We start from the raw sequence: 27,881 nt of genomic DNA, 5'->3' as shown, positions 1-27,881 counted from the left end.
AGGAGGGTTCCCCTTTCTCCGCATCCCCGCCAACATCTGTCGTTTCCTGACTTGTTCATTTTAGCCATTCTGGCTCGTGTGAGGTGGTATCTCATTGAGGTTTTGATTTGGATTTCCCTGATGCAGCTCTGAGTAAGTTTGAAAGTTGATCTAATTTGCAGAAACTTGCAAATATCTGACATCTACATGACACCTTCTAAGGAAGGCCTACGGGAAAAGCGAGGGGGTCCCAGACCCACAGCAGGAAGCCCAAAGCCCTCATGTCTCCGCTCCCCAGGCATGGACTGGCATGCCCCAGCCCATTCTCTGCCAGATAGCCTGGCACCACAGTTAAGTTCCAGGCTTTGGAGTCAGACTGCCTGGGGGCAGACCCAAGCAATGGTGTTTACTGGCTGTGTAACCTTCTTAACCTCAATAGTAAGTCCCAGCCTTGGTAATATCACACACACACATACACACCACAGAGCCAACTAGCTATGCTAGCCCAGTGACTGGCACAAAGTTCACACTTGGCAGGATATTTATTTATTTATTTACTTACTTACTTATTTATTTGATGAGTGACAGGATGGATGGAGGCACAGGTATGTACCACTGCAGGGGGGCAAGACTATGGTCACTATAAATGGAAGATCATTAAAAACTCTTGCCACATGCTTTTGAGACATGGTTCTGTACTTTTATCTGAACAGCAATAGAGCTAAGGTGTTTGGGACTGTGATGTATCACACAGAAAGAGAAGTTGCTCTGGCGAAACCTGATTCTGGCAGAGCTGGAAATAGGGCCAGCCTCCCCCACCTTCTCTGACGACTAAAGGACATCACCCCCAGACCACTCTGTCCAGGGGAGGTATTAAACACAATACAGAGAACGGCTTCAGCATTTTACAACAAAGGACATGTTTTGTTTTGTTCTAAGAGGTGTTTTCCTGGGCCTCATTTACTTTTACTCCTAGTATTATAAATAAATAAAACAGGGGCATCACATATGTCCACACAAAGATTCATCATTCATGATACTTAACAAAGTCAGTAAAAATATGAGAGCAAAATCCTTTCTTGGTGGAGACTCACTTGGGGACAGTGAGGGCTGGACAACTATCTCTTCCCGTGCATCCAGCAATGCTTCCCGCAGCTTGTCCAGAGCAGGCGAAGCAAGTGCCTAGGCGGGCCCAGACCAGGCGAGGCTGCTAAGAGTGCCCTATTGTTCCCTACACAGTGGGATATTCTGAGGCCCAACAGTGTTAAGAGTACCCTAGAGGGGTCCCTCACTTCTCCCCTAAAGCAACAGGATCCTTGAAGACCTCAGCATCTTCTGGCTTGAGGGACCCTGCAAAGTGCCTCAGATGAACTTCCTCTGGCTGGGCAGAGTGCCTTTCTCTTGTACTTGCATCTCTTAAAAGGGGAACCAGGGCAAAGTTCTTCCAGTTTCTTCCTGAAACTAAATGGTAAAACATCATTACGGCCTTGGATGCAGCAAGCAGAAATAAACACTTATTTCTTGGCCTTACCAACTTGTTGGTCTCTTCAAGGAGACCCAGACATTTGGTGCTTCCTGAGACACATGGATAGGTGCCACTTCCTCTTCCCTTGCCTGTTTAAGGAGCCTCATCCACTCTGGAAGGTCCTAAATTCTCTTCCTGCACCTCACCCTGACTTGCAGGGACCTCAGGAGAGTCTATTGCTTGCCCTTCCCTGGTCTCCCTTTCCCCCCTGCCCACATGGGAGGATTGCAGGTCTCCACAGAGCAACGCTGGGGCCTGTGCCGTGGTGGTGCCACGTTGGGTCCGCTGTAGGGTGATGAACAGCAGCCAAAGAATCAGGATTTGTGGACCAGGCCCCACCAGGGCATAGCGGATTGGGAACAATGCCAAAGAAACCATGGTAACATTAGGCCTGGAATGGGGCGCTCCTGAAGAGAATCCAGTTGTCACCACCAGAGCCACCTCCAGCTTCCCAGCCACCTAGGCAAACCAAAAACCAAGAGGGAAAGCTGTTCATGTTCTCCTACGGCTGCCAGAGCCCTGGTCAGCCAAGCCCTCTGGTTGGCCACCCTGGGCCTAATCTCCGGAAAACCAGCCTCAATTTGTACCTCCTACCCTCAGCCTCCTCTGCTGGTGTCTAACACTGACCGCATGTCAAAGGCATCAGGAATATGGGAGACTGGGCCCATCATGACCACTCCAGCCAAATTCTCCAGGTCTTGGTGTTTACCCAGGCCTGCAGGCTGATGCTGGCCTGTCCCCAAACATAGTCTTATATCAAGCATCAACTGCTGAAGGAGGATCCCCTGGGAAACCCAGGCATTGAAGCAGGACTTCATGGAGACATAGGCCAGGTCTCATTGAGACACAATCTTCTGGCTGGTTCAGTGTTGGGGACACCCAGCCTCAGAGACTGCTTGGCCCAGCTCTAGCTCAAAGGCCCTGAAAGGAGGCAGGGGGCTCCCAGGGCCCACTTCCCACAGTCCTGACGCCAAGACTCCCTCAAGTGCCCTCCCTGGCTCAGCCACTAACTGCTTTCTTCCCTGGCCTTTCTGTCATGCGTTCCCTCACCCCTTCCCAATCATACACACTTTGTGGGTGGGAGAGTTCCTGGTAATCTGAATTGTATGACTATTCATTACTGAAGTGTCCACTGCTACAAAGTTGTACAAAAAAGCAAAATGCTCAGGAAGTATTCACTAATTAATTATAAATGTGAAATCAGGGAACCTCTAACCATCTCCTACCCCAACCCAAGTAACACAAATGTGTATATCCCTGCTACTTGGTCAATATCTTTATTAATATCACAGTAAATGTGCAATGTTATAAACAGCCAACAATGTCATGCAAACACAATGCAAATCAATTGCAAAGTAAAACAGCAAATCTTTAAAAGACGTGAGGTTTCACGAAGTCAATAAGATTGATATTGGAAAACTGCTCAAATTACAGGCAAAATCATCTTTGAATGGCTCTGTGGCAAAGTTAGACCAGTAACAATTGAAGAGATAATCAATAAGTATTATGACATGACACAGGAAGTGCTTCTAATGAAACTCGTGGGAAAATTACAGGATTGCAGAAGGCTCTTGATAAAATAGATATCTACTTCCAGCCCTGATGGAGTATGTAGTACTGGGCTAGCTACGTAAACAACCATAAAACAGGACAAAATGCTTGCAGTAAATGTTTCCAGGCATAGGACACAGACCAAAAACTGCAATTGCTGAGAAAAGTGAAATTCACAAAGTAAGCCCCATGATCGCCCTGATGCTTTGCATAGGGACAGTTTCTCTGACTGTGGTGCAGTGAACTGGAGTCCAAGCAGAGCATGGCAGTACCTCAGAACTAAGGAAGAAGAGATCGGGGTTTGGGGCAGCTGAAGCACAAGAATCTGTGAGAAAGGGCTCAGAAAAAGAGGAAGAAGAGAGCTGTGGGGGTGGAGGTCTAGAAGTCTCTGGGCTGGGGGCTGGACAGTACTTGTACAATGTGAGACTGCATAAGGCTGACCAGACAGTGGCCACTATAGGGCTGAAAGTGGGATAGAAACACTAGAAGCTGAGCAGTACTGAGTGGAGAGACCTCTTTAACACCTTTTTTCTACTCTGAGGATCAAGTTAAAATACCAGAAATGCCCTACTTACTCTACATGTCCTAGAGTAAGATTTAAGCAAGATCCACCCTAACAAAGCCTAAAACCAAGCCCTAACAAGATCCTCAGTGGAAACAGTTTGGAGGTTGTGTCCCACATGTTTGATGGAATTGGCAAATACCCTTGGCATTTCACAGATCTACCATAATAAAGTTTAAAACTAAGCCTACACAAGTTCAGGGTGATTCATCAATAATTGAACTGCCAACTAAAACAAAAACTCAATCCAGGGTCTCTACAACATATTATCCACAATGCCCAGTATACAATTAAAAGTTACTAGACATGCAAAGAAACAGGGAAATGTGACTCACAATAAGAGGGGAGAAAAAGGAGTCCATAGAAACTGTCCCCAAGATGGCCCAGATGTTGGATTTAGTGGGCAGAGAATTTAAATCAACTATTATTAATATGTTCAAAAAAACCCAGGAAAATAGGATCTTGGTGAGAGAACAGCTAGAAAATCTCAGGAAAGAAAGGAAAACTGTAAATAAGTAAATAAATTAAATAAATAAATAACCAAATAGAAATTCGAAAACCAAATAGCATAATACTTGAAATGTAATAGTCACTGGATGAGCTAAATGGTAATTTGGAGGATAGGATCAGTGAACTTGAAGACAGAACAATAAAATTATCAAATTTGAGAAACAGAAAAAAAATCAAGGAAAAATAAAGCCTCAGGAACCTGTGGGACAATTTCAAATGATCTAAAATACATGTAGGGGCACCTGGGTGGCTCAGTCAGTTGAGCATCTGGCTCTTGATTTGAGCTCAGGTCATGATCTTGGGGTCCTGGGATCAAGCCCTGTGTCAGGCTCTGCATTCAGCAGGGAGTCTGCTTGAGATTCTCTCTCCCTCTCCCTTTGTCCCCTGCTCTCTCTCCCTCTCTGTCTCTCTCTCTCAAATAAATAAATAAAGCTTAAATAAAATAAATTAAATAAAATACATGTATTCGGAGTCCCCCCAAAAGAAGTTAGGGACAATGGAGCAAAATATATATAGTTTCCCAATTTGATGAAACACTGATGTACAGATCCAAGAACCTCAGGCAAATCCTAAACAGGATAAACCCAAAAAATCAAACCTAAGCGCATTTTACTCAAACTGCTGAAAACCAAAGATGAAGAGAATATTTTGAAAGCAGCAAAAAGAAAAAGACAAATTACATGCAGGAATGCAAATAATGAGTAACTTTTCATCAAAAACAATGGAGGCCAGAAGATAGTGGAGAAAAAGTTAGTGATGGAAATTTTTTTTAAAAAGAGGGAAAAAAAATCTGTTAACCCAGAATTCTTTATTCAGTGAAAACATCCTTCAAACATGAGAATGAAATTCACATTTTCAAGTAAACAAAAGCTGATAGCAAACTAACTGACCGTGACAGAAATTAGACAAGTGGTGACCTGGGATGGGGAGAGTGGAACTGATTACAAAAAGGGTACTTCCTGGCCTGATGGAAATGTTCTATATCTTGAGTGGGGTGGTGGTTGCCTGAGTATACATTTGCCAAAACTTACCAAACTATACATTGAAAATGTGTGCATTTTATTGTATGTAAATTATATCTCAATAAAGTTGATTTTAAGTTTATAAAATATTTTAAAAATGAGTTTCTCTATGAAGCAATATCAAATATGAAAAATGCAGTATCACACTATCAGGCAAGTTGATCTGAAAATTGTGCCCCTTCCCCCACCCTACCAAAGAAACCCCAAACTGTCAACATCTGATTCATTCTTTGTTCAAGAATTAGTAACATCAGCAAAATGGCAAAGTAGGCACCTCCCAAAACTAAGGCCTCCACAAAAAACATCAAAAAAAGAAAAAAAAAACAGAAACTTTGGAACCAATGTTGTCACGACTCTGGGAAATAGTCTAAGATTTATAGCAAACAAGCAAATGCTGAATCAGTTTTAAAAATCAATGTAAATGTATCATATGATCTCACTGATATGAGGAATTCTTAATCTCAGGAAACAAACTGAGGGTTGCTGGAGTGGGGGTTGGGGTGGGAGGGATGGGGTGACTGGGTGATAGACACTGGGGAGGGTATGTGCTCTGGTAAGCGCTGTGAATTGTGCAAGACTGTTGAATCTCAGATCTGTACCTCTGAAACAAATAATACATTATATGTTAAAAAAAAAAAAAAGAACATAGTAAGAAGGGAAAAATGAAGGGGGGGATATCAGAGGGGGAGATGAACCATGAGAGACTATGGACTCTGAGAAACAAACTGAGGGTTCTAGAGGGGAGGGGGGTGGGAGGATGGGTAGCCTGGTGATGGGTATTAAAGAGGGCACGCTCTGCATGGAGCACACGGTGTTATACACAAACATTGAATCATGGAACACTACATCAAAAACTAATGATGTAATGAATGGTAATTAACATAACATAATAAAATTTAAAAAACAAAGAAATCCAAGGGAGAAAAAAAAATCAATGTAAAAATGGTAGGGAACTAAAACTACAGAACTCTTACAAAAAAACATAGGGGAAAATCTTCAAGACATTGGACTTGGTGATAATTTCTTACATATTACACCACAAGAATAGGCAATAAAAGAAAAGAATAGATAAATTGAGCTTCATCAAAATAAAAACTTTCATATCAAATGACAACTCACAGAATAGAAGAAAACACTGGCAGATGATATACCTGATAAGGATCCATACCCAGAGGTATAAAGAACTTCTATAATTCAGCAACAACAAAACAAATTTTTAAATGGGCCAATTGCTCTAATAGGCATTTCTCCAAAGAGTACCTATAATGACAAATGAGCGTATGAAAAGATATTCAAAATCTAGTCATTAGGGAAATGCAAATCAAAACCACAATGAGATACAACCTCACATCCATTAGGATGGCTACAACCACCACCACCACAAAAACCCAGAAAACAGCAAGTGTTGGTGAGGATGTGGAACCCTCATGTATTGCTGGTGGGAATGTACAGAAATACAGCCGCTTTAGAAAACAGTTTGGCAGTTCCTTAAAAAGTTAAACACAGAATGATCATATGACCCAGCAGTTTCATTTCTATCCAAAAGAACTGAAGCATCCAACTCTCGATTTCAGCTCAGGTCTTGATCTCAGGGTCATGAGATTGAGCCCCTTGTTGTCGGGCTCCATGCTGGGTGTGGAGCCTGCTTAAGATTCTCTCTCTCCCTCTGGCCTTCCCCGCTTCTGCCTCTCTATAAATTAATTAATTAATTAATAATAAAAAAAACTGAAGGCAGTGAGTCAAGCAGAATTGTGTAGATCAATGTTCGTAGCATTATTCACAACAGCCAAAAAGTTGGACACAATCCTGACGTTGATTGAACAGGTGAATAGTAAATAAAACATGGTATATACCTACACTGGAATATCACTGAGCCAGACACAAAATGTGAGTTCCACTTATACCGAGGTATCTACGCTAGGCAAAATCACAGAGACAGAAGGTAGAAGAGAGGTTACCAGGGGCTGGCGGGAGGGAGAAATAGGAGTAATTGTTCAATAGGTACAGTTTCTGTTTGAAATACTGAAAATGTTTTGGGAATAGATAGTGGTGAAGGTTGCACAACACTGTGGATGCAATTAACACCAATGAATTGTACACTTAAAAAATGATTAAAATGGCAACTTTTGTATTATACACATTTTACCGCAATTTTCTAAAAGCTAAAAACAAAGAATTCATGCAGAATCGTAATTATAACTCAAAATCTGTTCAATACAAACTAGGTTTGCTTCATTTTTAAGTAAATGTTCTCAATTAGACCTTTAATTTAACACGTACTATTAAATGTTTACCATGAACTGTAATAGGACTTTTTTCTGGTGGTGATTTTCTGCAGAGCATCTCTGCTCAAGGTCTATCTACCCTTTACTCTCCCCATGCTTCCTCCACCTGCCTGGATGTGTTCCTGCAAGGGGAGTTCTTGCCTGCACCTGCTTGTGCCCGTAGGCCTCGCAGAGAGGAATGTGACACTGGGTATGAGCAACGGGAGGAGAAGACAGGGCAGCCCACAACAAGGCCAGCTGTCCCAGATGGCTGTACACGGGACAAAGGGCTTCCGCTGGGGCACCTGAGGACAGGAGCCTGGGCCAGGGTGCTGGCAGAGCTGGTGAGCATGGGCATGTGTCACAGTCGGCTGTGCAGGAAGGTGTGAGAGTACACAGAGTGCCTGTGACTGAGCGTGTGCAGGCGCCTGACCCTTGGGGCTGTCCCAGCATCCAGGCTGGGGGATGAAGAGGGCCTGCAAGGAGCAAGGACCCCCCAAGGCTTCACGTGCCCAACATCAGGCCACCTCCATGCCACAGCACCCGTCCCTCACACCTCACCTCTGCCTGACCGCAGGGAGAAGCTCAGGGTGCGCTTGATGCCCTCACAGTTGCCCGGGTCTTCATTGATGATACCTACATTGGTGTTCCAGGTGGTCCAGTTGACCTCATCCACCCTGCAGGGCAAGGAGACAAGGGAGCTAGGAGCTGAGGGCCTAAAAGCCATGCCTAGCTTCCCAGGTTGAGGGCTTAGTGCCACAGGCCAATCCCAAGAAGCCCATAGACCAGGATCGGGAGACAGAGCTGGTAGGGGGAGGGCTGAGAGGGGCCTGCTTTTTGGACACCACCCCCAAAGCTGTGTTCTCGGACCACATCATGAAGCCCAGGGACTTTAAATGCTGGATTCCTGGTTCTGACCCTGATCACTGGATGACCCCTTTTGGACACCTCACCTTCCAATAGGTCTCCTATGCCTACAGTAAGTCCCTGATGCCCACAGCTGAGCCTTGGGGTAGTCCCTGTGCCTACTTACAGCTGGCCTTGGGAGAGTCCCCTATGTTCATGACTGGTCCCAGGAAGCCCTGAGGCAGGTTTCTCTATCCACAGCTGGCTCTAGGTGAGTCCCCTATGCCCACAAAGCCCCAGAATGGCCTCTGTACCCATAGCTGGCTCGGGGTAGATCCCTGATATCTATAAGTAAGCCCCTGAGCTCCCTAAGTTTGATTTCTTGCCTGGGCATTACCTGAAACACCACCTGTAGTCATCCTTGCCATCAGGTGTGTACCCCACTTGCAACAGCTTGCCTGAGCGGAAGGCCTTCCTCATACACTTAAGGAAGCTCTTCTCCGTGTCCAGGATGGTGATAGCTCTCTGTGAGAAGACACAGAGAGCAGAGGGGCAGAGGGCTCATCCCAGGGCTTCCCTTGGCTGCCAGTGGGGCTTCCAAGGTCAGCCTCTCCAGAGCTTCTCCCAGCCTCCGTGCCCCTAAGCTAAACCCCAGTGCCTTCCATATCAGGCTTGTTTCTGTAGCCTGGCAGGTGCACAGTCCAAGCTCAGCCTATCCAGCCCAGACGTGCCCAGGCACTGCTGGTGCCCAGGCACTGCTGGTGCCTGCCAGGTCAGGTCGGGGCAGGGCCTCCCATGAGTGATGTGGAGTGTCCAGCCCCGGACTCTTCCCTGAAGTGCTCACAAAGGGGCAGATAGTGTAGTAGCTAAGAGCAGGGCCATAAGATGGGACCGCTTGGCTTGAACACTGACTGTGCTACTCACCACAGATAGTCCCCAACTTACAATGGTTCAACTTAATGATTTTCAACTTTACGATGGCGTGAAAGCAATACGCATTCAGCAGAAACCATACTTCAAGTTTTGAATGTGGATCTTTTCCCAGGCTAGCAAAATACGGTACAATCCTCTCTCATGATGCTGGGCGTTCCCAGTCAGCCATGCGATCACAACGGTCAACAACCTGTACCCATACAACCACTCTGTACCCATACAACCATTCTGTTTCTCACTTTTATCATAGTATGCAACAAATTTCATAAGACGTCCAACACTTTATTATAAAATGGGCTTTGTGTTAGATGATTTTGCCTAACTGTAGGCTAATGTTAAGTGTTCTAAGCACATTTAAGGTAGTCCAGGCTAAGCTGTGATGTTCAGTAGGATGGGTTTATTAAACGCATTTTTAAATCATGGTGGCTTATCGGAATGTAACCCCATTGTAGGTTGTGGAAGATCTGTAGTTACCTTGGACACAGATACCTAACTTCTCTAGGCCTCAGTGCCTTTATCCAAAAATGGGAACAGTAATGGTAGCCACTTGATAGCATTGTTGTGAGAATTAAATGAGAGAATGTAAAACACTTAGAACAATACATGGTATATAGAGTCACTGCTACTTAATAAGAATGACACTTTTATTATTAGGTGGGAGGGTAGCTGTGGACCAGGGGCCTCAAAAATGCAGCTGTTAGGGCTCACCCCATTCTAGCTGCTGCCCCCAAGTCTGGTGTCTGGTGCCCACCCTAGACCAAGCTCCTGTGAAGTGGGCACCCCATGGGGCTGAGCCCTCCATCTCCTGACCCTGGGGACTGCCCAGCCACAATAAGCACATGCTGTGAACACCAGTTGGGGATGCTTGGGAGGGAAACCCTGAAGAAGGGCCCAGAAGGGAGTCGACTGGGGGAGAGATGCTGCTGCTTGATCCCCCAGGGCTGCCTGGGCTCTCTGCCCTTCCTCAAACCCTGCAGGAGCTCACACACCTAGCTGTGTTAAGCAGCAAACAGAGCTGCAGACAGCCTCCTGCTGTGCACACCCCACCCACTGACCCACCTGTAGCTTCCAGATGTTCTTGCTCTCCTGCGCGATCTTGTTGACAGTCTCACCCATAAGGGCAATGAGCATGTTGAGCAGAAGGATGTAGGTGAGAATCACATAGGCCAGCAACAAGATGATGAAGACAGCCTTGAAGTCATAGTTCTCTGTGAACTCCAGGTCGCCCATACCAATGGTGAACTTGAACAGCTCCAGACACGTGGAGTACAGGCTGTTGTAGGAGCTGTCGGGTGGCCGGCAGCCAGGCCCTCGCCACCTGTGCGATGTGGACTCAGCCGGCACAGAGTTATTCTTCCCATCCTCAATCAGCGTCACCACCGCTACAGGGCATGGAGAGGGACAGGTGCAGCTGGATGGAAGCCAAGACAGATCCACAACAGACATACCCCATATCTCAGGATGGGTCTGCAGCAGGAATGCTGCTTGGCCATGGGACACTTTTTTGTGAATTTAAAAACAGAAAAACAACCCTCTTCTTCAGAACTATCAGCAAACTGTTGTAGTATAGTTGATCCTTGAACAACATGGGTTTGAACTGCATGAGTCTACTTATACACAGAATTTTTTCAATAAACACAGTATAGTACTGTAAATGTATTTTCTGTATGATTTTATTAATAACATTTTCTTTTCTCTAACTTACTTTATTATAAGAATACAGTATATAATATATAATATACAAAATATGTGTTAATTAACTGTTTATGTTATTGGTAAGTCCTCTGATCAGCAGTGGGCTATTATTAAGTTTTGGGGGAGTCAAAAGTTATTTACAGATTTTTGACTGTGCAGGGAATTGGTGTTCCTAATCCCCATGTTGTTCAACGGCCAACTGTATACTGTTCTGTTACAATAAGAACTTTATCATCCTCTGCTAGGAGAAAACTGTTAAAATAAATATGCAAATCTATATATACAATGTGAATACAGTCACCTTTGTGCAGCACACAACCTGCCTAACTTTACATATCAGTTCTGAATCCATACCCAGCTTCTCAATCACCCCCTGTCTGCCTGTACCCCTTAGAGGGTGACCCAGAGCCAGCTCATTCCAGAATGATAGGGACTAAGCAGCTCAGAGCAGAAGAGTCTCTTGCTGCTTGCTACACCTTTCTTTGGGAAATATAATCTGGAGCCTGAGAGCTTCTCTAACAGTTGTGCCCCATGGTTACTGTGTATCCGGTATCCATTAACCCACTTCCTGGGGGGACCGACAGACCAGGTGCCAGAGCCCACACGCATCCCTGTCAGTCAAAGCTCCTAGTCAAAGCTGTCCATAACTCTGAGACAGAGATTCCAAAACAGGCCGTGGGGTGGGGACAGGGGAGGGTGTGCGTATGAACCACGTAACTGCAGGACTCAGATGAGGATCAAAGCAGAACCAGGTGTCCAGAAATGCTGTGTGTGTGTCAGAGGGCGCAGGAACCAGCTTGGAGAGGCCCCAAGTGAATACGATTACTCAGACAATCTCAGCATCAAGATAGGTGGTAACAGGAAAGATTATAACCCATTTAACAAAGTGAGAATCCACGAAAAAGAAACAAAACCAGAAAAGAATCTGTGAGGCCATGCTGATGTAAATAATAAGTGAATGTAGGAGACTGGAAAGCTCCTCCCTACAATAGAATGCCAGCTAATAAATGTCGAAGGGATGACGGAGTTAGAAAATTGTCGTCTGGCAACTATTAGGATTAAGTGATTCAAGTGAGAATCATCAGTGGATGTTAAAACTACCAGTTGAAAGTTTGATGAGAAATAGTCTCAAAGCATCGCCTCACAAATTACTTATTGATTCCAAAGGGAAGGGTAATTACTTGACAGTAATCTAGCAGACCCGTCAAAACCAAGTAATTAAAGCTAACATCACCAGAAATGGACTAAACAAACATTGTGGGACTCCTGATACAATGCACTGAGGAAGACACACATTACTTCCTTGACATTCCGATAAAAAAATGCATACCTGAATCTAACTGTGAGGAAACATCAGACAAACTCAAATTGAGAGACATTGTAAAAACTAGCCTTTACTCATTAAAAATGTTAAGGTCACAAAAGACAAGGAAAAACTGAGGAACCACTCCAGATTAAAGAAACCAAAGAGACATGACAAGTGAATGTAATTCCTGATCTGGGATTTTCATTTCTCTAAAGGACATTATTAGGACAATTGGTGAAATCTGAATAAGTTTGGTAGATTAGCTAATAGTACTGTATTGATGTTTATTTCCTTATTTTGATCATTATACATTGTTTATGTAAGAAAATATTCTTGTTTTTAGGAAATGCAGGCTTTATCCAGTGGTAAAGGGCTGATCATGTCTGCAGCTTACTTTTTTTCTTTTTAAGTATGGTGGTGGTGGTGGTGTGCATGTGCGCATGTGTGTGTGTGTGTGTATCAGGGACAGAATGTGATTTTAAAATGTGGTAAAATTTGGGGAATCAGGATAATAAGTAAAGAAGTTATTTGCATTATTTACAAGTTTTCTGAAAGTCTGAAATAATGTCAAAATTAAAATTTAAAAAGGGGCACCTGGGTGGCTCAGTTAAGTGTCAATTCCTGATTATAGCTCAAGTCATGATCTCAGGGTTGTGAGTCAGGCTCTGCGCTAGGCATGGAGCCTGCTTAAGAGTCTCTCTCCCCCTCTCCCTCTGCCCCTCTCCCTCTCTCTCAATTAATTAATTAAAAATAAAAAGTTAAAAAAAAATAAGCCAAAATGCAGCTATACTTTAGGCAAGCAGCACTTCATACCTCTAAAATTGCTTACAATGTTTTATGAATTACATTTCCAGGTTCTCCTGCTCATTTCTCTGTGTTCTTTATTTTCCAGCTCCGTCACCTGCAGATACACACCCCAGCCGGCCTCTCCCCACCCAGCCCCTGCAGAGTCCTCAGGAAGCTGAGGTGAGCAGGATCTCTGCCCACCACCAGCCCTGAGCAAGCCCATTACCTGTGGAAAACCCGAACAAGAAAACAAGGTAGACAAACATGAAGCGACACAGGTCTCTCAGGATCATCTGCAGGAGAGAGCAGGCTTGTCAGAACCGAGTCCAGTCCCAGACAAGGCCAAGGGAAGGGTCGGGACTATGTCAGCCTGGGGGTTAATCTTGAGCCCAAGTAGAACTGGAGAACATGCAGGAGGGTTTGGTTTGGTGGTTTTCAGTTCTGGGGTCATAGGGACGTCACCCACAACTCCCCCCTCCTTGGCCTTTGATCTGGTGGGAGAGGGGGGCCTGGTGTGTAAAGGGGTCAAGTTTCAGGGGAGCCCCCAAACCTGGGTCAGGGCCAGATAGCCTGATTCTTGAGGAATTAGCTGGGAAAGTGGGTCCTGAACAAAACCAACACCTCCCCAGACATTACAGAGGATGGACAGTTTGTAGACCATGTCCCACACACCCATGGTATAGACGGGCTCTGTGGAGAAACTGCTTGGACACTGGCACCCACCTTCTCAATCATAACAGCATAGATGCCCATCTGCTGGAAGCCGCGGGTATAGTAGAGCATGTTGGTCCAGCCCATGGCCAGGGAGAACACCATGGAGGCCACGTACTCCTTGTGGTGGCAGAAATACAGCACCACGGTCCCCAGCATGAACAGTGACTGCACAAAACTGAAGGTGGAGGGATAGGAAGCTCTGTCTGTGAGCACCCAGAAGACCTGGCACCCCTCAGAAGCACAGACCACAGGCTGTGGTAGGAGCCAGGGTTGGCTATCCTGCCTCCTTTAGCCAGTGGGAGCAACAGCAACCCCAAGGGGGCAAAAGTTGGTTGGGGGGGGTGTGCAAAATCTTACTCTCTTTTTGTAGAAAGCACAAATATTAACGCAGTACATAGATAACTATACAGTATATTTGTGGTACTAGATTTCATGGAAGGGGCAATTAGGAAAAAAACATCTAAAAAGGCTGACTTTATCAGTAAGGAGGGGCAGGCCTAACTCTCCTGAAAAATCACAGTGGAGTCTGCAGGTCACACCCTCAAACTCAGAAGCAGAGCCAGGGAAGATGTCCCTCAGCAACTTGGCCTGCTGAGGGCTATCTAAGTAGGATCCATGGATAAGGTAGAGTAAATCTGATAATCCTATGTCAGAGTCTGCCTAGGGCTCCCTTCTTTACATATTCATCCCAGGTCTCCTGTTTATCACGGCCTCCTCCTGAAAGCTCCCCCCAGCTCTCTTTACACTATAGACCACACTGGCCACCTCAACTCCCATTTGTAGGGGAGAACCCAGCAAAAAGCGCTGACGTGAGTTTACTGCAAATTGATGTCAGTAGACTGGCTCATCAATTCTGCTGCAAAGCAAAACTATTCATCTGTATTTGCAGAACTTTATTCCTCTGTATTTGCAGAGCCTTAGCCAAGATAAGAACTGACACCAGTTGAGATAGGTAAAGAGTTGCCTTGGGTGGCAAATGGAGCCCCCACATATGAATTTGGGAAGCAGTGGACAAATGGAAACTGACTTAGCAGATGCAACAAAACCAAATCCAAATCTGTAGGGGGAAAGTCTCAAAAGGCTTAGGGACTGCTGGAGGAGAGACGAAGAGACCTAAAATAAGGAAGAGTGGAGGTTTTGTCTCTGAAGAAGATAAAACAGAGGATCTTTGGACCCACTTTCATCAAACAACAGTGAAAGCATTGGTATTTTACCAAAAGCAGGAGACTATATGATTTTTATATAATACAGATTACAGAAATCCCTCTTTTCCACTCAGTTCTCAGAAATCTGGCAACCAGACTTCTTCCCTCCAAGTAGAAAATTGAAAAGATACAATCGACTAACTTTGGATATTCTTCAATAAAGAGCTTACATAGACTAGTTTATAGTGAAGCTCAAAATTGATAAGCCCTATTCACGCATTAAGAGCTTCTAGGGGCACCTGGTGGCTCAGTCAATTAAGTGTCTGCCTTCGGCTCCGGTCATGATCCTGGTGTCCTGCGATTAAGCCCCGCTTTGGGCTCCCTGCTCAGTAGGGAGCTTGCTTCTCCCTCTCCCTTTGCTGCTCCCCCTGCTTGTGCTTTCTCTCACTCTCTCTCCTGCTCTCTGTCAAATAAATAAATAAAATCTTTTTTAAAAATTTTAAAAAGAGCTTCCAACCAGCTTTTCAGTCCTCCACTCTTACCCATGAGCAGCCAGCAAAAATTTCCAAATATCCTCTAACATGAAAGATAGAGCAAAACAAGAAAATGGGAAACAACCACTTGGAGAAAATAAAACCTATGCAAAAAGAAAAAGTTTACCAAAAACTATTTTAACAGTCTCAGAGAGACAAAAGAAGATTGCATCAATGAAACAAGAATAGAATGCTATAAATAAGGAACAAAGAATTTTTTAAAGAGTACTTAGAAATTAAAAACATGATACAAAAAATAATAAATTCAATAGAAGTGTTGGAAATTAAAGTTGATTTGAACCTCCCAGAAAGAAGAGCCAAAGATAAAGAGATAAAACCCAAGTGGGAAAAATATAAGAACTGGTTCAGACTAGGTCAGGAAGTTCAATATATATATCATAGGGTTCCAGAAGAGAAATCAAGAAATAAAAGATATAAATTTCCAGATTGAAAGAGCCCCCTAAGTGCCCAGAACATTGGATAAAAACACATCCACATCAAGATACATCATTAAGCTTAAGAACACTAGGAACAAATGGAAGGTACTACAGATTTACAAAGAGAGAAACAAAACAAGGTCTTAAAGGAGGATTCCAGGATCAGAATGGTTTTGGACTTGTCATCTATAATACTGGACACAAGGAAACAATGGAGAAATATCTTCAAATTTTTAGAAGAATTTTATACCCAACCAAGCTATCAACCAAACATGAAGGTATAGTAGAATATTATCAGACATGCCAGATTTAAAATAAATTTTACTCCCCCTTCCCTACTATGTGTCTTCTCTCTATGGCTAAAGGATGCCTTCCCCCCGAACAAGGGAGTGAATCAGTAAAGAGGAAGACATAAGTTTCAGAAAATAAGGGATTCAAATCAGGAGAGAGGTGAAAGGAATCTCCAAGGTGCTAGTGAAGGGATAACACCTTGGATGTATACGTGGCAGCAATGAGACTCAAGAACCAGGTATGGAAAGCTGTCATCACTGTGTTCTCTACCATAAGACCATCCTTTTCACCAGATAACAATACTGAAGGATGTGCTCAAACAAAACAAGGAGGAAAATCAAGAAAGAGACAAGAAGTCTAACCCAGGAGGAAAGCAGTGAGTATCCCAAGGCTGGCAGCAAAGAGGAGTCCCAGGATGACAGCTAAGCAGCAGGCCCAGAGAGCAACCAGCTCAGTTAGAAAGAGAGGACAGCACTTCAGGAGGAAATCTCTCAAGGAAAAAAAGAAAAGGAGCAGGGGATTCCGATCATATAATTTAGGTGACTGATTTTGAGAAAAATTGTACTGAGAGACCTCAAGATGTGTGGGACGAGTTAACAGTGGATACAAATAAAACTAAACAAATAAAAACAAGACAATTACTAACTTTAGGAGAAACAGGAAAAAAAGAAATATAGTATATCATGAAGCTTGACTGTGATTACTACATGTAGAGACGTAAGAACATAAATTACTCAATATCCAGGAAAACAGAAATTACTATGAACCATATTAGAAGGCTAGAGGAGTGGAAGCAGAAAGGAAGGAAGTACAAAGATGCTAAATCGTCATCTACTGGGTGAGTAAACATCAGAAGAAAGTTACAAGAATGAAAAGTGATTGTCCCTGGGAAGGAGGAATGCAAGGAATGGGAAGGGTTAAGATGAGGGACTCATATCCTGGCTATAAGCTTTTTAGTGCTCTTCAGTGTTTCCCTCTGTGCATGGGTAGCTTTGAAAAAGTAAAATAAAATAAATTTCTAACCTGCCTACAATGGGTATTCCTAGAAATAGAATCAAGTTTATTGGCACAATGCTATGTAGGAGAATATTGCTTCTCTTAGTAAAGCAAATCAGCATTGCACTAACCCTACAGACCCTGTTCTTTGGGGTTAAAGTGTAAGTATCTCAGAGAAAGACAAATACCATACGATTTCACTCATATGTAGAATTTAAGAAACAAAATAGATGAACATAGGGGCAGGGAAGGAAAAATAAGATAAGATGAAAATTGAGAGGGCAGCAAGCCATAAGAGATGCTGAACTCTAGCAAACAAACTGAGGGTTGCTGGAGGGAAGGTGGGTGGGGGGAAGGGGTAATTAATTGGGTGATGGGCATTAAGGAAGGCACTTGATGTAATGAGCACTGGGTGTTATATGCAACTGATGAATCACTAAATTCGACCCCTGAAACCAATAAAAAACAAAACAAAATAAAAGTGTAAGCATCTCAAGATTATAGTAAAAGGATGGGGTTTGTGAGGCTTAGGGACAAGCTAGCTACAAATGGATGAGAATCAACTCCTTGCATTTGCCAGGAATAAAGAAAGAGGCCTCAGGAATGAGGGAAACCTGGAGATCAGAGTCAAGTCCATAGAAGAGATCCTAGGAGAAGAATCCATCCCCATCTGAAGACCCCCTCTGTATCCTGGGTCCTGCAAGGAAACTTCCTAAGGTTCTAGTTTATTTTGTGAAGGAAGGAGGTTCTCAGTGACAACCACATTGTTTTATAACTCTGTTTTTGCTCATCTGTCTCCCCATAAAGCAGTGTACCTCCCCAAGTGGGGGGCATTTGTCAATATCTGGATACATTTTTGGCTGTCAAGACTGGGGGACATCTGGAAGGTAGAGGTCAGGGATGCTGCTAAACATTCTACAATGCACAGGACAGCCCCCACAGCAAAGAGGCATCCAGTCCAAAACGTCCACAGTACCAAGGCTGAGAAACCCTGCCTTAAAGATTGGAAATCCCCTGAAGATAGGAATCATATCTGTTTCATCTCAGTATCCCAGTGCCAATTCAGTGAATGCCAAATGGTCGGACAAATGTATGAAAAAAATGAACAGGAGCGTTCCGACTGTAACTCAGACCCCAAGCCACACAAGCCAAGCCCAGTCATTCCCTAGCACCTGGTGCATATCTGACACACAGAAGAGCCTCAGCATCCACTCACTCAACACACATTTACTGAGGGCCTTCCATCGTTCACTCAACACGTTTGTGAGGTCCTACTATGTTCCAGGCCCAGCACATGTAAAAGGATGGGTGAGAACGGAGGGCACTAATCTTAGGACGGGGCCAGAAGATGCCGTGTGCTACTGAGGCAAGAGAGTCAAAAGGTCACGTACAAAAGCATCTCACTGTAGCTGTCCACAAACAAGGTCTTCATTGATGGCCGCCTCTGCAGGAAATATTGAATCTGTAGGCAAACAGAGAGAGTGAGATCCCAGAAAAGGCTACATGGTGAACACTTGCAATGTTTCCTAAAGAGCCTACAGTGGAACACAGGAGTGCATCAGAGCAGAGACTCTGAAGAGGGTAGAACAGTGAGGCTAACAGGTAGTGTTATGTAACTCAGTTGGGAGAGATTTTTTAAAAATAGAGAGTGGAATTACAACTATAGCTAGAAATAAAGGCAGGAAGGAAAATCATCAAAATATTATTAATTGCTGTGTTTGAATGATGAGATGGAGAGATTTTTTTCTCCTTCTTAATATGTGCATTTTTTCCTAGTTTTCTTTAAGAACTGTGCATTAGAGTAAAAATTTAATCAGCCTCCACTGAACTAAATCCCCAGACTAGGCAGGGCTCTCCACTCCCTGAAATCATTCTGACTGATGCTCACAGTCAGTGCTGGTGGCTAGGAGATCCTCTCCCGGACATGCACACACTCCACTCCCTCCCACCGGTTAATCCTGCTTGCCAAGAGTGCTTTTTGCCCACTGCAACTTGCTACTGTGGCTTTGTATTTTATTATAATGTAAAATACGAGTGCAAAATAAAGATAGTTGCTTCTGTGAAGACAGAGTCCAATGATTTGGAAAGACTCCTTAATGGTAGTCACTAAGAAAAATTGGGTGTAGCTTAGATCAAAAAGATTAAGGGGAAAAAATCACAATAATCTCCAATTATTTGTAACAATGTAACCTGTAACAGTGGTCCCAATTTCAAAGAAAAGACTGTTCGTATGTTAGAAAAATTGCCAAGGAATATGCATGTATTTTCAGGTAAAATAAAATGATACCAGTATATGTGTAAATTTCTTTCATTATTTTGAACTTTAACAGACTGTTTGGATTAATTGAACAACTACCAGTCATGATCCTGTCACTTAAGACGCTTCCATTCTACTTCTGTAATTAAATATTACAGGTGATCCTTGAACAGCATGGTTTTGAACTGTGAGGGACCACTTACATGCAGTTTTGTTGTTGTTGTTGTTTTTGGTAAATACAGTATGGTACTGTAAATGTATTTTCTCTTCCTTATGATTTTCTTAATAACATTTTCTTTTCTCTAGCTTACTTTATTGTAAGAATATAGTACACAATACATATATCATACAGAATATGTGTTAATTGACTGTTTATGTTATTGGTAAGGCTCCCAGTCAATAGTGGGCTATTAGTAGTTAAATTGGGGGGAAGTCAAAAGTTATATGCAGATTTTTGACTGTGGAGGCAGTTGGCGCACCTAACCCCTGCAGTGTTCAAGGGTCAATTGTACATTCAGTGAGGGGTCCTGACTGTCTTCGAACGTGACTGCCCTGGGCCTGCAGGAACCCACTGGACAGACCCTCAACGCCCAGTCGTGAATGTTTGGAGGGCTCTCATCTTCACCTGTGTATCTCTCCCATGAATTAAAGAGTGAGTGAGCAATGAGTGAGTCTCTTGGCTTTTTGTTTTGGCGATAATGGAAACTCACAGTGTGGGAAGGAATGCTTACCCCTCGGAAAAAAAAGTAGACTCCCCCTGATACAGAAAGAATCTCGCCAGTGACTCGGAAATAGTCCCCAACGGTGTGTTTCAGCTTATAGGGAGGCTGCAAGGTGCAGAGAAGTTAGTGACTCCATTCACTTATTTATTCACTCAACAAACATTTACCAAGCCCTGTGATTGAGAGTCAGCCCCTGCCCAAGAGGCTCACCCTCTATCAAGAGAGAGGCATAGGGGTGCCTGAGTGGCTCAGTTGTTAAGCGTCTGCCTTCGGCTCAGGTCATGGTCCCAGGGTCCTGGGATCGAGCCCTGCTCAGGAGGAGGCCTGCTTCTCCCTCTCCCACTCCCCCTGCTAGTGTTCCCTCTCTCACTATATCTCTCTGTCAAATAAATAAACAAAATCTAAAAAAAGAGAGAGGCATAATTAAAGACCACGCATTATGGGGGACAATTGCAAGGAGGCCCCTCTGTGGGACCCGATTCCCCAAGCGGCAGCCCCTAGGTGCCAGGCAGAGCAACCTCACCGTGCTGTGCTACCTCCCAGACAGCGTCCCGGCCCGGAGCTCTGCCGAGACGGGCCTGATGGCGTAGCTGGAGATACTCCTACAGACTCAATGCCATGTGCTTCCCGCTGCTCCCACAGCCATGCTGGGCCCCTGTCAAGGCTGCCCGCGGATGGCGGGAGGTGGGACGTCCCCCACACTGTGTCATCCTTGTGTCTCCGACACTTTCCTGGGGTGGGTTTCCTTTCTGCTGGCCATCGGTGGTTTGTAAACACTGCTTCACTAGCTTGTCTTATTAGCATGTTTCTCTTTTCTCATAAAATGAAATTATTAAATGGCCCTACTAGGTGGATAGAAACCAGGTTCTACCTAACTTGGAAGTGGAATTTTAAATCAAATTTATAAGCAAGGCACCCTGGAAATAAAGGCAACAAAGTAAGTGCTTCGGTATCGAATAGAAAGGATCCAATTCAGTAACTCAAAGGAGTCGATAGCTCCTGGCAGAGGAAGAAGTCCGGTCTTAAGCTGATGTGAAGGATGGCCCAGGGCCTGGCACAGAAGATGTGCTCAAGGGGCGCCTGGCTGGCTCAGTCGGTTAAACGTCTGCCTTCGGCTCGGGTCATGATCCCAGGGTCCTGGGATCGAGCCCCATGTCGGGCTCCCTGCTCAGTGGGGAGTCTGCTTCTCCCTCTGCTGCTCCCCCTGCTTGTGCTCCCTCTCTCTGTCTCTCCCTCTCTCAAATAAATAAATAAATAAAATCTTTGAAGAAAAAAAGAAGAAGAAGATGTGCTCAAAAGTAGACAACCAGGGAATGAAAAATGAGTGAGTGAGTGAACAAAAGTGGACAGGTTAGCAGGATGGCAATGGGCCCAAGGCTCATGCTAGCCCATGACCCTGCAGACAGCCAACCCAAGGAAGAGCTGCTTCTGGAGCCCTAATTCCTCCATCTTTTCTAACCTGTTATCCCTCCTCTGCCATCAGGGACCTCGTAGACCACACACTCGGCCTCACAGAACCAGGAGGCTAAAGGAGGGACCGAGAAGGCTGGGGGAGGAGTGTTACCAGGACAGCCTGAGAGGTGGAGGGCTGAGTATGGGTACATAAGGAGCTCCAGGTGATCTTTTTCATCTCTCCAGCAAGCTGGGAAGGAGTTCAGGGCCTGGCCTGGGCCTGGGTCTTGGGGGTCTTATAAGAATGCCCATTGCTCTCCCCACTCCCTGTCCGGAAGCTGAGGCTCAGTCCTCACCAAGCCATCCACAGGCCTGTAGTAGGCTGCCGTGGTGAAGATGATCATATACAAGCAGTAGACGAAGAAGTTGAAGTAGAAGATGCGCTTGACAAATCTGTCCCATTTGTCCTGCAGGAGTCGGTTCAGAGGTTCCACCAAAAGCATGTCGTGGCGATTCTAAGGGGAGCAGAGAGAGATGAGGCTCACTCCCCAGCCAGAAACCACAAAATCTCATATCCAAGAGTCTCTGTTAAAGTTCCAGCATCCCTAAGATGAATGAGCCAAAATCAGGGCATCCTAACCTTTGCAGACCATCAAGCCCAACCCCCAGCCCAAGCTTAAGCTCCCCCAGTGAGGTCTCTGTTCAGTGACTTCTTCAATAGCTTTGGGGATAGGAATCGCCTTGCTGCCTCACACAGCCTGGGGAGAAATGGTAACTGTCAGGAGGATCTATCCTCTGGAGTAAAGTTGGTCTTCTCTGCTTTCCACCAGTTGTCCCAGTTCTGTACTCAGGGACCCCAGTACTGAATTTCTGCCCAAGAGAGCCTTCAGAGACATGAAAATGGCAGCCATGGCCCCACAGCCCTCTCCTCTCTAGGTCAAACACCCCAGCCTTTTTGGCGCCATTACAGACATGGGCCAGCCCTCTCCAAAGCCCAGCTTCAGAGAGGCAGCCCAGAGGGAGGCTGGCAGGGCGGAGCAAAGCAGGCTAGACCTCTCTCTCCCCTGAACTTTGCCCCTGTAAACACAGCCTCTGTCCTGTGAGATCCTGTGGCAGCCCCTCCTCACTGACAGCACAAACCCACCCCCTGGGTCTGCCTCGGGGGCACGTATCACCTTAGAAAGAATGGACAGGGAAGGTGGCCTTTCAAAGCAGAGGTCTTAGGACAGGCTTTTCATTAGGTGGCCCTGGGACCCTCATTTGGAAACAAAATAATTAAGTAAGATGCCTACCTCACGCCTACACAAAAATAAATTCTAGATAAATTAAGGAGCGAAACATAAAATATCTACAAAGGAGCTAAACAAAAGTATTGAAGGATATGTGTATAATCTTGAAATGGAAAAGGCCTTGCAAAGCAAGATACAAGTCACAGAAGCTATAAAGGAAAAAGACTAATTAATTTGACTCTCAAAATGAAAAACTTTTATAAGCAAATGATGCCTTACATGAAGTTAGGAGGCAAGAGACAGACTGGAAGAAAATAAAATATTTGCAACTTATGCAGTAGAGAAAGGATCAATTCATTCTATAACAAGAGCACCTACAGACCAAAAGGAATGGGGCCAACAGTCCAGTAGAAGAGATGGCTGAGGACAATGAATAGGAAATCTACCAAAGAAATATGAATGGTCAGATAACTATACGAAAAATTATCCACCTCACGTTAGTCAAGAAAATGAGAGTGAAGACATCAATAAGATAGTATGTTGGGGCCCAAGGACTTAAATTAGTTTTTGAGAAAAGATTGATGATACCCAGGTTGACAAGGACATGGGTAGATGTATACCCATTGGTGGTGGGCAAATGAATCAATGCAGTCTTTTTGGAGGACAACTTGGCAGGAGCTATTAAAACGTTAAAACATACATACTTTTTTGATTTAGCAATTCCAATTCCAGGCGTCCTAGAAAAATTCCCAAACCCATGCCAAGTGGCCTGCAGCATTGTGGTAGCAAAAAACTGGAAATAACCTAAATGTCCTCCAATGGACATTTACTCCCCATCCCTACTAGGGAACACCATGCAGCCGGAGTTTTTGAACGGAGCAGGCCCATATGTACGATATAAAATGATCTACGGACACACCAGTAAGTGAAAAAACTGCTTGTTCTACATTTTGTATAGCATGATCCCATTTATGTAAACAAAATGAAGCCACATGTTTTTATATGGTATAAAAAGAGGGTTCTTCTTGTCTATCTGAAATATTTACGTTTTTATGGGAAAACTAGCCTACATTATTTGTACGATGAAGGAAAACATTCAGTGGGAATAAATGGGGAGATGAGGCATCAGGGCCTAGGCCCCAGGCAGCAGGCTTCACTGATGAAAGGACAGGCAAAGCTGGATGGGGGCGGGGGCGCGGGCGCAGAGAGGCCAGAAGCCCGCCCTGCCCAGGCCCCACCCAGGCCCACTCACGGGGGTCTCACTGCTGCTGTAGGCGATCACCTCCAGCACCGAGTTCTTCTCACAAGTGTCGATGCAGGACAGGTCATAGAGCGAGGAGTGCACGGGCCCATACGCCCATTCGGTGAACTTCCTGGACAGATGCCTGCACTCAGGCTCCTGGATCTCCCTCTGGAGAATATAGGCCAAGACCTACCACAGGGATACAAGAGCCTGTGAGAGACCAGCCTGGAGCCCCGCCACGGGGGCATCCCCCCCCGGCCACCGGCTCTGCCTCAACAGTAGGTCTGCTTCCTGGGCCAGCTGGAGACCCAGCCCAGCCTCAGGAGAGCCCTCACTTCTACGCAGCAGCCTCCTGACCAGCCTGCCCACTTACTCAGACCCCAGCTGTAGCCACATCAGACCCATCGTGGCCCGATGGCACTTGGCTGATCACACCCGGTGCGTCCATTTCGCCCTTGGCCAACCCACCCCCACGCCCCGGCACCAGCACCTCACTCCCACTCCGCGTCTGGCTGGTGCTGCTCAGAGGTGGAAACCGGAGAGAGACAGGGGTGATGCCTGGCTTCTGCTCAGCATCTCACAATTCCTCCGGCTTACTCTAGAGCCCCCTACCCCCACCCCTACAGGCTAGTATCACAGCAGCAGGGCTCTGCAGGGGGGTGACGCCAGGTGCGCAGCAAGGCAGGCAGTGCCCTCCCAACAGCACCCTCGGAAGTCACGGCCCCAGCTCAGGCATGAAGCCTCCCCCGTACCCCAATTTTCCCACTCCTGGCGGCCAGAGCCAGTGGTGTCAGCCCCTTCTTGTTGGTGAGCTCCTCCAGCTTCAGTGTAGGGTGGAGCTTGGCCCCTAGGATCAGAATCTCGTTGTACATGCTCGTCACGAACTTGGTGTTGTCCGCTGTGTTGTCGGCCACCTCGACCAGCGCGTGCAGCACCGTGTTGCCCACGGAGTCCCTGGCGCTGATGTCTGCCGGCTGCCGAGAGTTCTGCAGCAGGAACTTCACAATGCCCAGCTGGTTGGTGCACGCAGCCAAGGAGAGGGGCAGCTCACCTGTGGCCAACACAGGCATATGATGGGCCCCAGGAAGAGACTAGCTTGGTCCCTGGGCCACCCAGCCTCCAAATCCCTCTGTCTCCACCCCAAACCTCCCCTTAGCAATTGTCAAAAAGCCAAGCGTCTGCCATGTGGTCTCCCTACCAAAGTAGAAGCCAGGCCGCCCTTTGGTTTTCTTAAAGAAGTCCCCGTTGGCTGCAGCCTGGACGTCTGCCCCGTTCTCCACCAGGAGCGTGACTAGTGCCATGTTCCGCCTCTCAATGGCAATGTGCAGGGCCGTCTGGCCTGTGGAGATGCGTGCCGTTGGCTTTGTACTCACAGTCCTGTGCTTGGACAGGTGCAAGGGGGAAGACTTGGGCAGAAAAATGCCAGATGACTCCCCCACAAAAGAGGAGAGCAGGCCGGAATGCCCGAAGGGGGCCCGGGGACTCCCTGAGGCAGGAGTAGAGACCCCCAGGGGAACACCAGACCGGGGACTGGAGTAGTTAGAACCGCCCAACGTCAAGGAACAGTAGCAGAGAGAGTAGCCACGGCTTCCAGAGGCAAAGAACACCCAGTGCGCAGAGGCGAGGATGGGACCGTCGGCCCCGGGAGAAACCAAGTCCAGCAGGTGGGGGGGTGGGGGCAAGGACCCGCTGGGAGCAGGACATGCCATCAGTGGCTGGTGCCGGGAGCAAGGAGCCGAGAGGCTTGCCCAGGCACGACAACGCCTCTGGGCTCCGGGTGTGCTGTGGACAGAGCCGTGCCAGACCCCACCCCCTCCTCACCCTTGTAGTAACTGTCCGTGTAGCTGGCGTTGACTAACTCCTTCAGGCTGTCTGTCTGCCGGGCAATCTCCAGGAGCAGGGGGATGGTGTCATTCTGCCCATCGTGCAGGTTGAGCATGGCTTTCAGCAGACAGGTCTTCCCTGTCTCTGGGTCTGCAAGACAAAGTGAGGGTCAGAGCAGGGCACGGCGGCCACGGCCCCTCCCAGGAATCTGGCTGTCCAGGGCCACCTTTGAACTCGCTGTCCATGAGGTGCTTCTTGCTCCTCTGCAGGAAGAGCAGCAGGCTCTGCAGCTCCTCAGAGTTATTTTGAGCGACCGCTTCAAAGATCTTCCTGCGATCATAGAGCTTGAGGCTCTTCTCAGGTGCAGCAGTGACAGAATCCTGGGATGGCTGCCTGTGGGCCGGACAACACCTTCATCGGACTATTGTGATTTGCCCTCAGTGCTTGTCAGGGAGCACGGCGAAAGCCCAGGGCAAACCAAAACGGGGGAAAACGTGGTACAAAACCCATCCCTTAGTCTAGGGGACTGTCTGGGAAACTGATGTAACAAGGAACCGTGGAGTCATGTGCCCTCATTCCATCCCCACCCCGTCTGTAGGCACCATCTAGAAAGTCTTCCCTGCCCCCGCTTCCTCCAATGCCCTGGCCCCTCACTTCCCTGTTTGTTCAGGAGCTGAGGCTCTGGAGGCAGTGGCCTGGAGGGGACTGGAGGCAGGGGTTTCAAGGGCTTGGATGGCCACTGCCAAGTGAAAAGTTGTCCCCACGCTGGCCCGGAGGCTAGCTCGTAGTTAGTAGGTCACCCTCCCTGACCTGCCTTGGCGGAGGCAAGAGAGCTGGTGGGCTCCTCACTAGAACTGCTCTGCACTCTCTGACTAAAAGCATCCCGGCTTGGAGCTTTTCAACTGAAAGTCTAAATGTTTGGGGCTGCTGAGCATTCGAGGCCCGGACACCTAGAGATCAGCCGGCAGCTAAGATCAGCATATATGCCAGCATCCATGACCACGTGTCCCAAAGCTCCTATGAGTGCAGATGCTGGGCCACAGGATTCCTGAAGGCCACCGGCTCCCTGGCTCTAGGACCTGCAGCCCCGAAGCTCGAGCACCACGTGATCTCCGTCGCTGGGGCCTTAGCCAGGTGAGCCTGTTGGCTCCTGGTGAGGAGAGGGCCCAGGCTCCAGATACAGCTTACCTGGCACAGATGGGGCCGTCCTCCTGCTTCTGGATGATGACAACAGGGCTGACTGTGATGGCTGGGCAGGAGGCTGGCTGGCCTTCTTCATAAGAGCAATCCATAGGAGAAGCCTCCTCGGAGTCGCACTTCCCGAAAAGCCGGCTACGGCTCTTAGCCGTGGGGAAGAACTGGGGCTTGGCTGGAGCTGGCCTGGAATTAGGGTCTCCATCCAGGGGGTCTGGGCAGGAGTCCTCTTGTGGTGGGTCCTCAGACTCCCCTGAACCTGAGCTCCCCCATTTCTTCATCCTTGCCAGGTCCTTTGTGGACTAAGAGGCAGCCTGCGGCAGCCACCAAAATCAGGTTTGTTCCCAGCTCGAGGACTACATGATTTGAGCCCCCATCTGCCCTCCTTGCAAAAGCCCCTGTGAAGCAGTGCGCCCCAGAGGTCCAAGAGCTGATGGCACTGGCCCCCCAGAACTGAAGCTTCCAGGGTGCTGTACCTTCTAGCTCAGAGGCCCCAGGGGAGAGAGCAGGCCCAGCAGCCCCATGGGCATTGGGCTCAGGGGTGAATGTGCCCCCAGCTTGGAGCGATCAGGCTCTGGAGGACTCGAATGTATTGCTCTCCTCTCTGGACCTCAGGTGCCTCAAGTGCAAGGTAGGATGGCAACTGCTGCTCTGCCTCCCTCCAAGACCAGAGTAAGGGAAACAATGGGAGTGGCTGTCACTGACTGCACATTCGGGGGAGAACTCGGTGATGAGGCTGTCTCAGCCCCAAAGAGCAGGGCAGGCTGTGTCTTCACGAACAAAGCGAGCGGCGTGTCCCTGTCACTAGCCATGTGCTCTCTTGCCTCTGCTCTTCGACCCAGGGGCTGCAACTGTTGAGTTGGTAGGAGATTTTTTTGCACTTTTCGTCATTTTTGTGAAATTAGTATATTTCAAGCATCCCTGA

General features: G+C 46.7%; 1 protein-coding gene across 2 annotated transcripts; it reads right to left on the bottom strand.

The window, feature by feature from the left end:
* On the bottom strand, nucleotides 1–27,881 carry TRPV1 (transient receptor potential cation channel subfamily V member 1). Of its 2 annotated transcripts, XM_035027507.1 has the most exons (15): nucleotides 26,951–27,881; nucleotides 25,989–26,155; nucleotides 25,760–25,912; nucleotides 25,137–25,277; nucleotides 24,691–24,989; nucleotides 23,948–24,127; nucleotides 21,823–21,981; nucleotides 20,084–20,179; nucleotides 18,487–18,557; nucleotides 13,703–13,868; nucleotides 13,206–13,272; nucleotides 10,252–10,574; nucleotides 8,657–8,784; nucleotides 7,975–8,090; nucleotides 1–1,440 (listed from the first exon to the last, which is right to left on the bottom strand). In XM_035027507.1, exons 1-15 carry the CDS (start codon nucleotides 27,235–27,237, stop codon nucleotides 1,268–1,270), a joined length of 2,526 nt encoding a protein of 841 aa, XP_034883398.1. In that variant the 5' UTR covers nucleotides 27,238–27,881; the 3' UTR covers nucleotides 1–1,267. The 2 variants fall into 2 exon arrangements, with proteins under 2 accessions (XP_034883398.1, XP_034883397.1); XM_035027506.1 differs by lacking the exons at nucleotides 20,084–20,179; nucleotides 25,760–25,912; nucleotides 25,989–26,155; nucleotides 26,951–27,881 and having other exon boundaries at nucleotides 25,137–25,687.

Source organism: Mirounga leonina, unplaced genomic scaffold (assembly GCF_011800145.1).
Source record: "Mirounga leonina isolate KUSES-001 unplaced genomic scaffold, KU_Mleo_1.0 Mir_200, whole genome shotgun sequence".
Classification (NCBI taxonomy): Eukaryota; Metazoa; Chordata; class Mammalia; order Carnivora; family Phocidae; genus Mirounga; species Mirounga leonina.
Note: the sequence above shows the minus strand (reverse complement) of the source record. Positions and strands in the feature narration are given on the sequence as shown.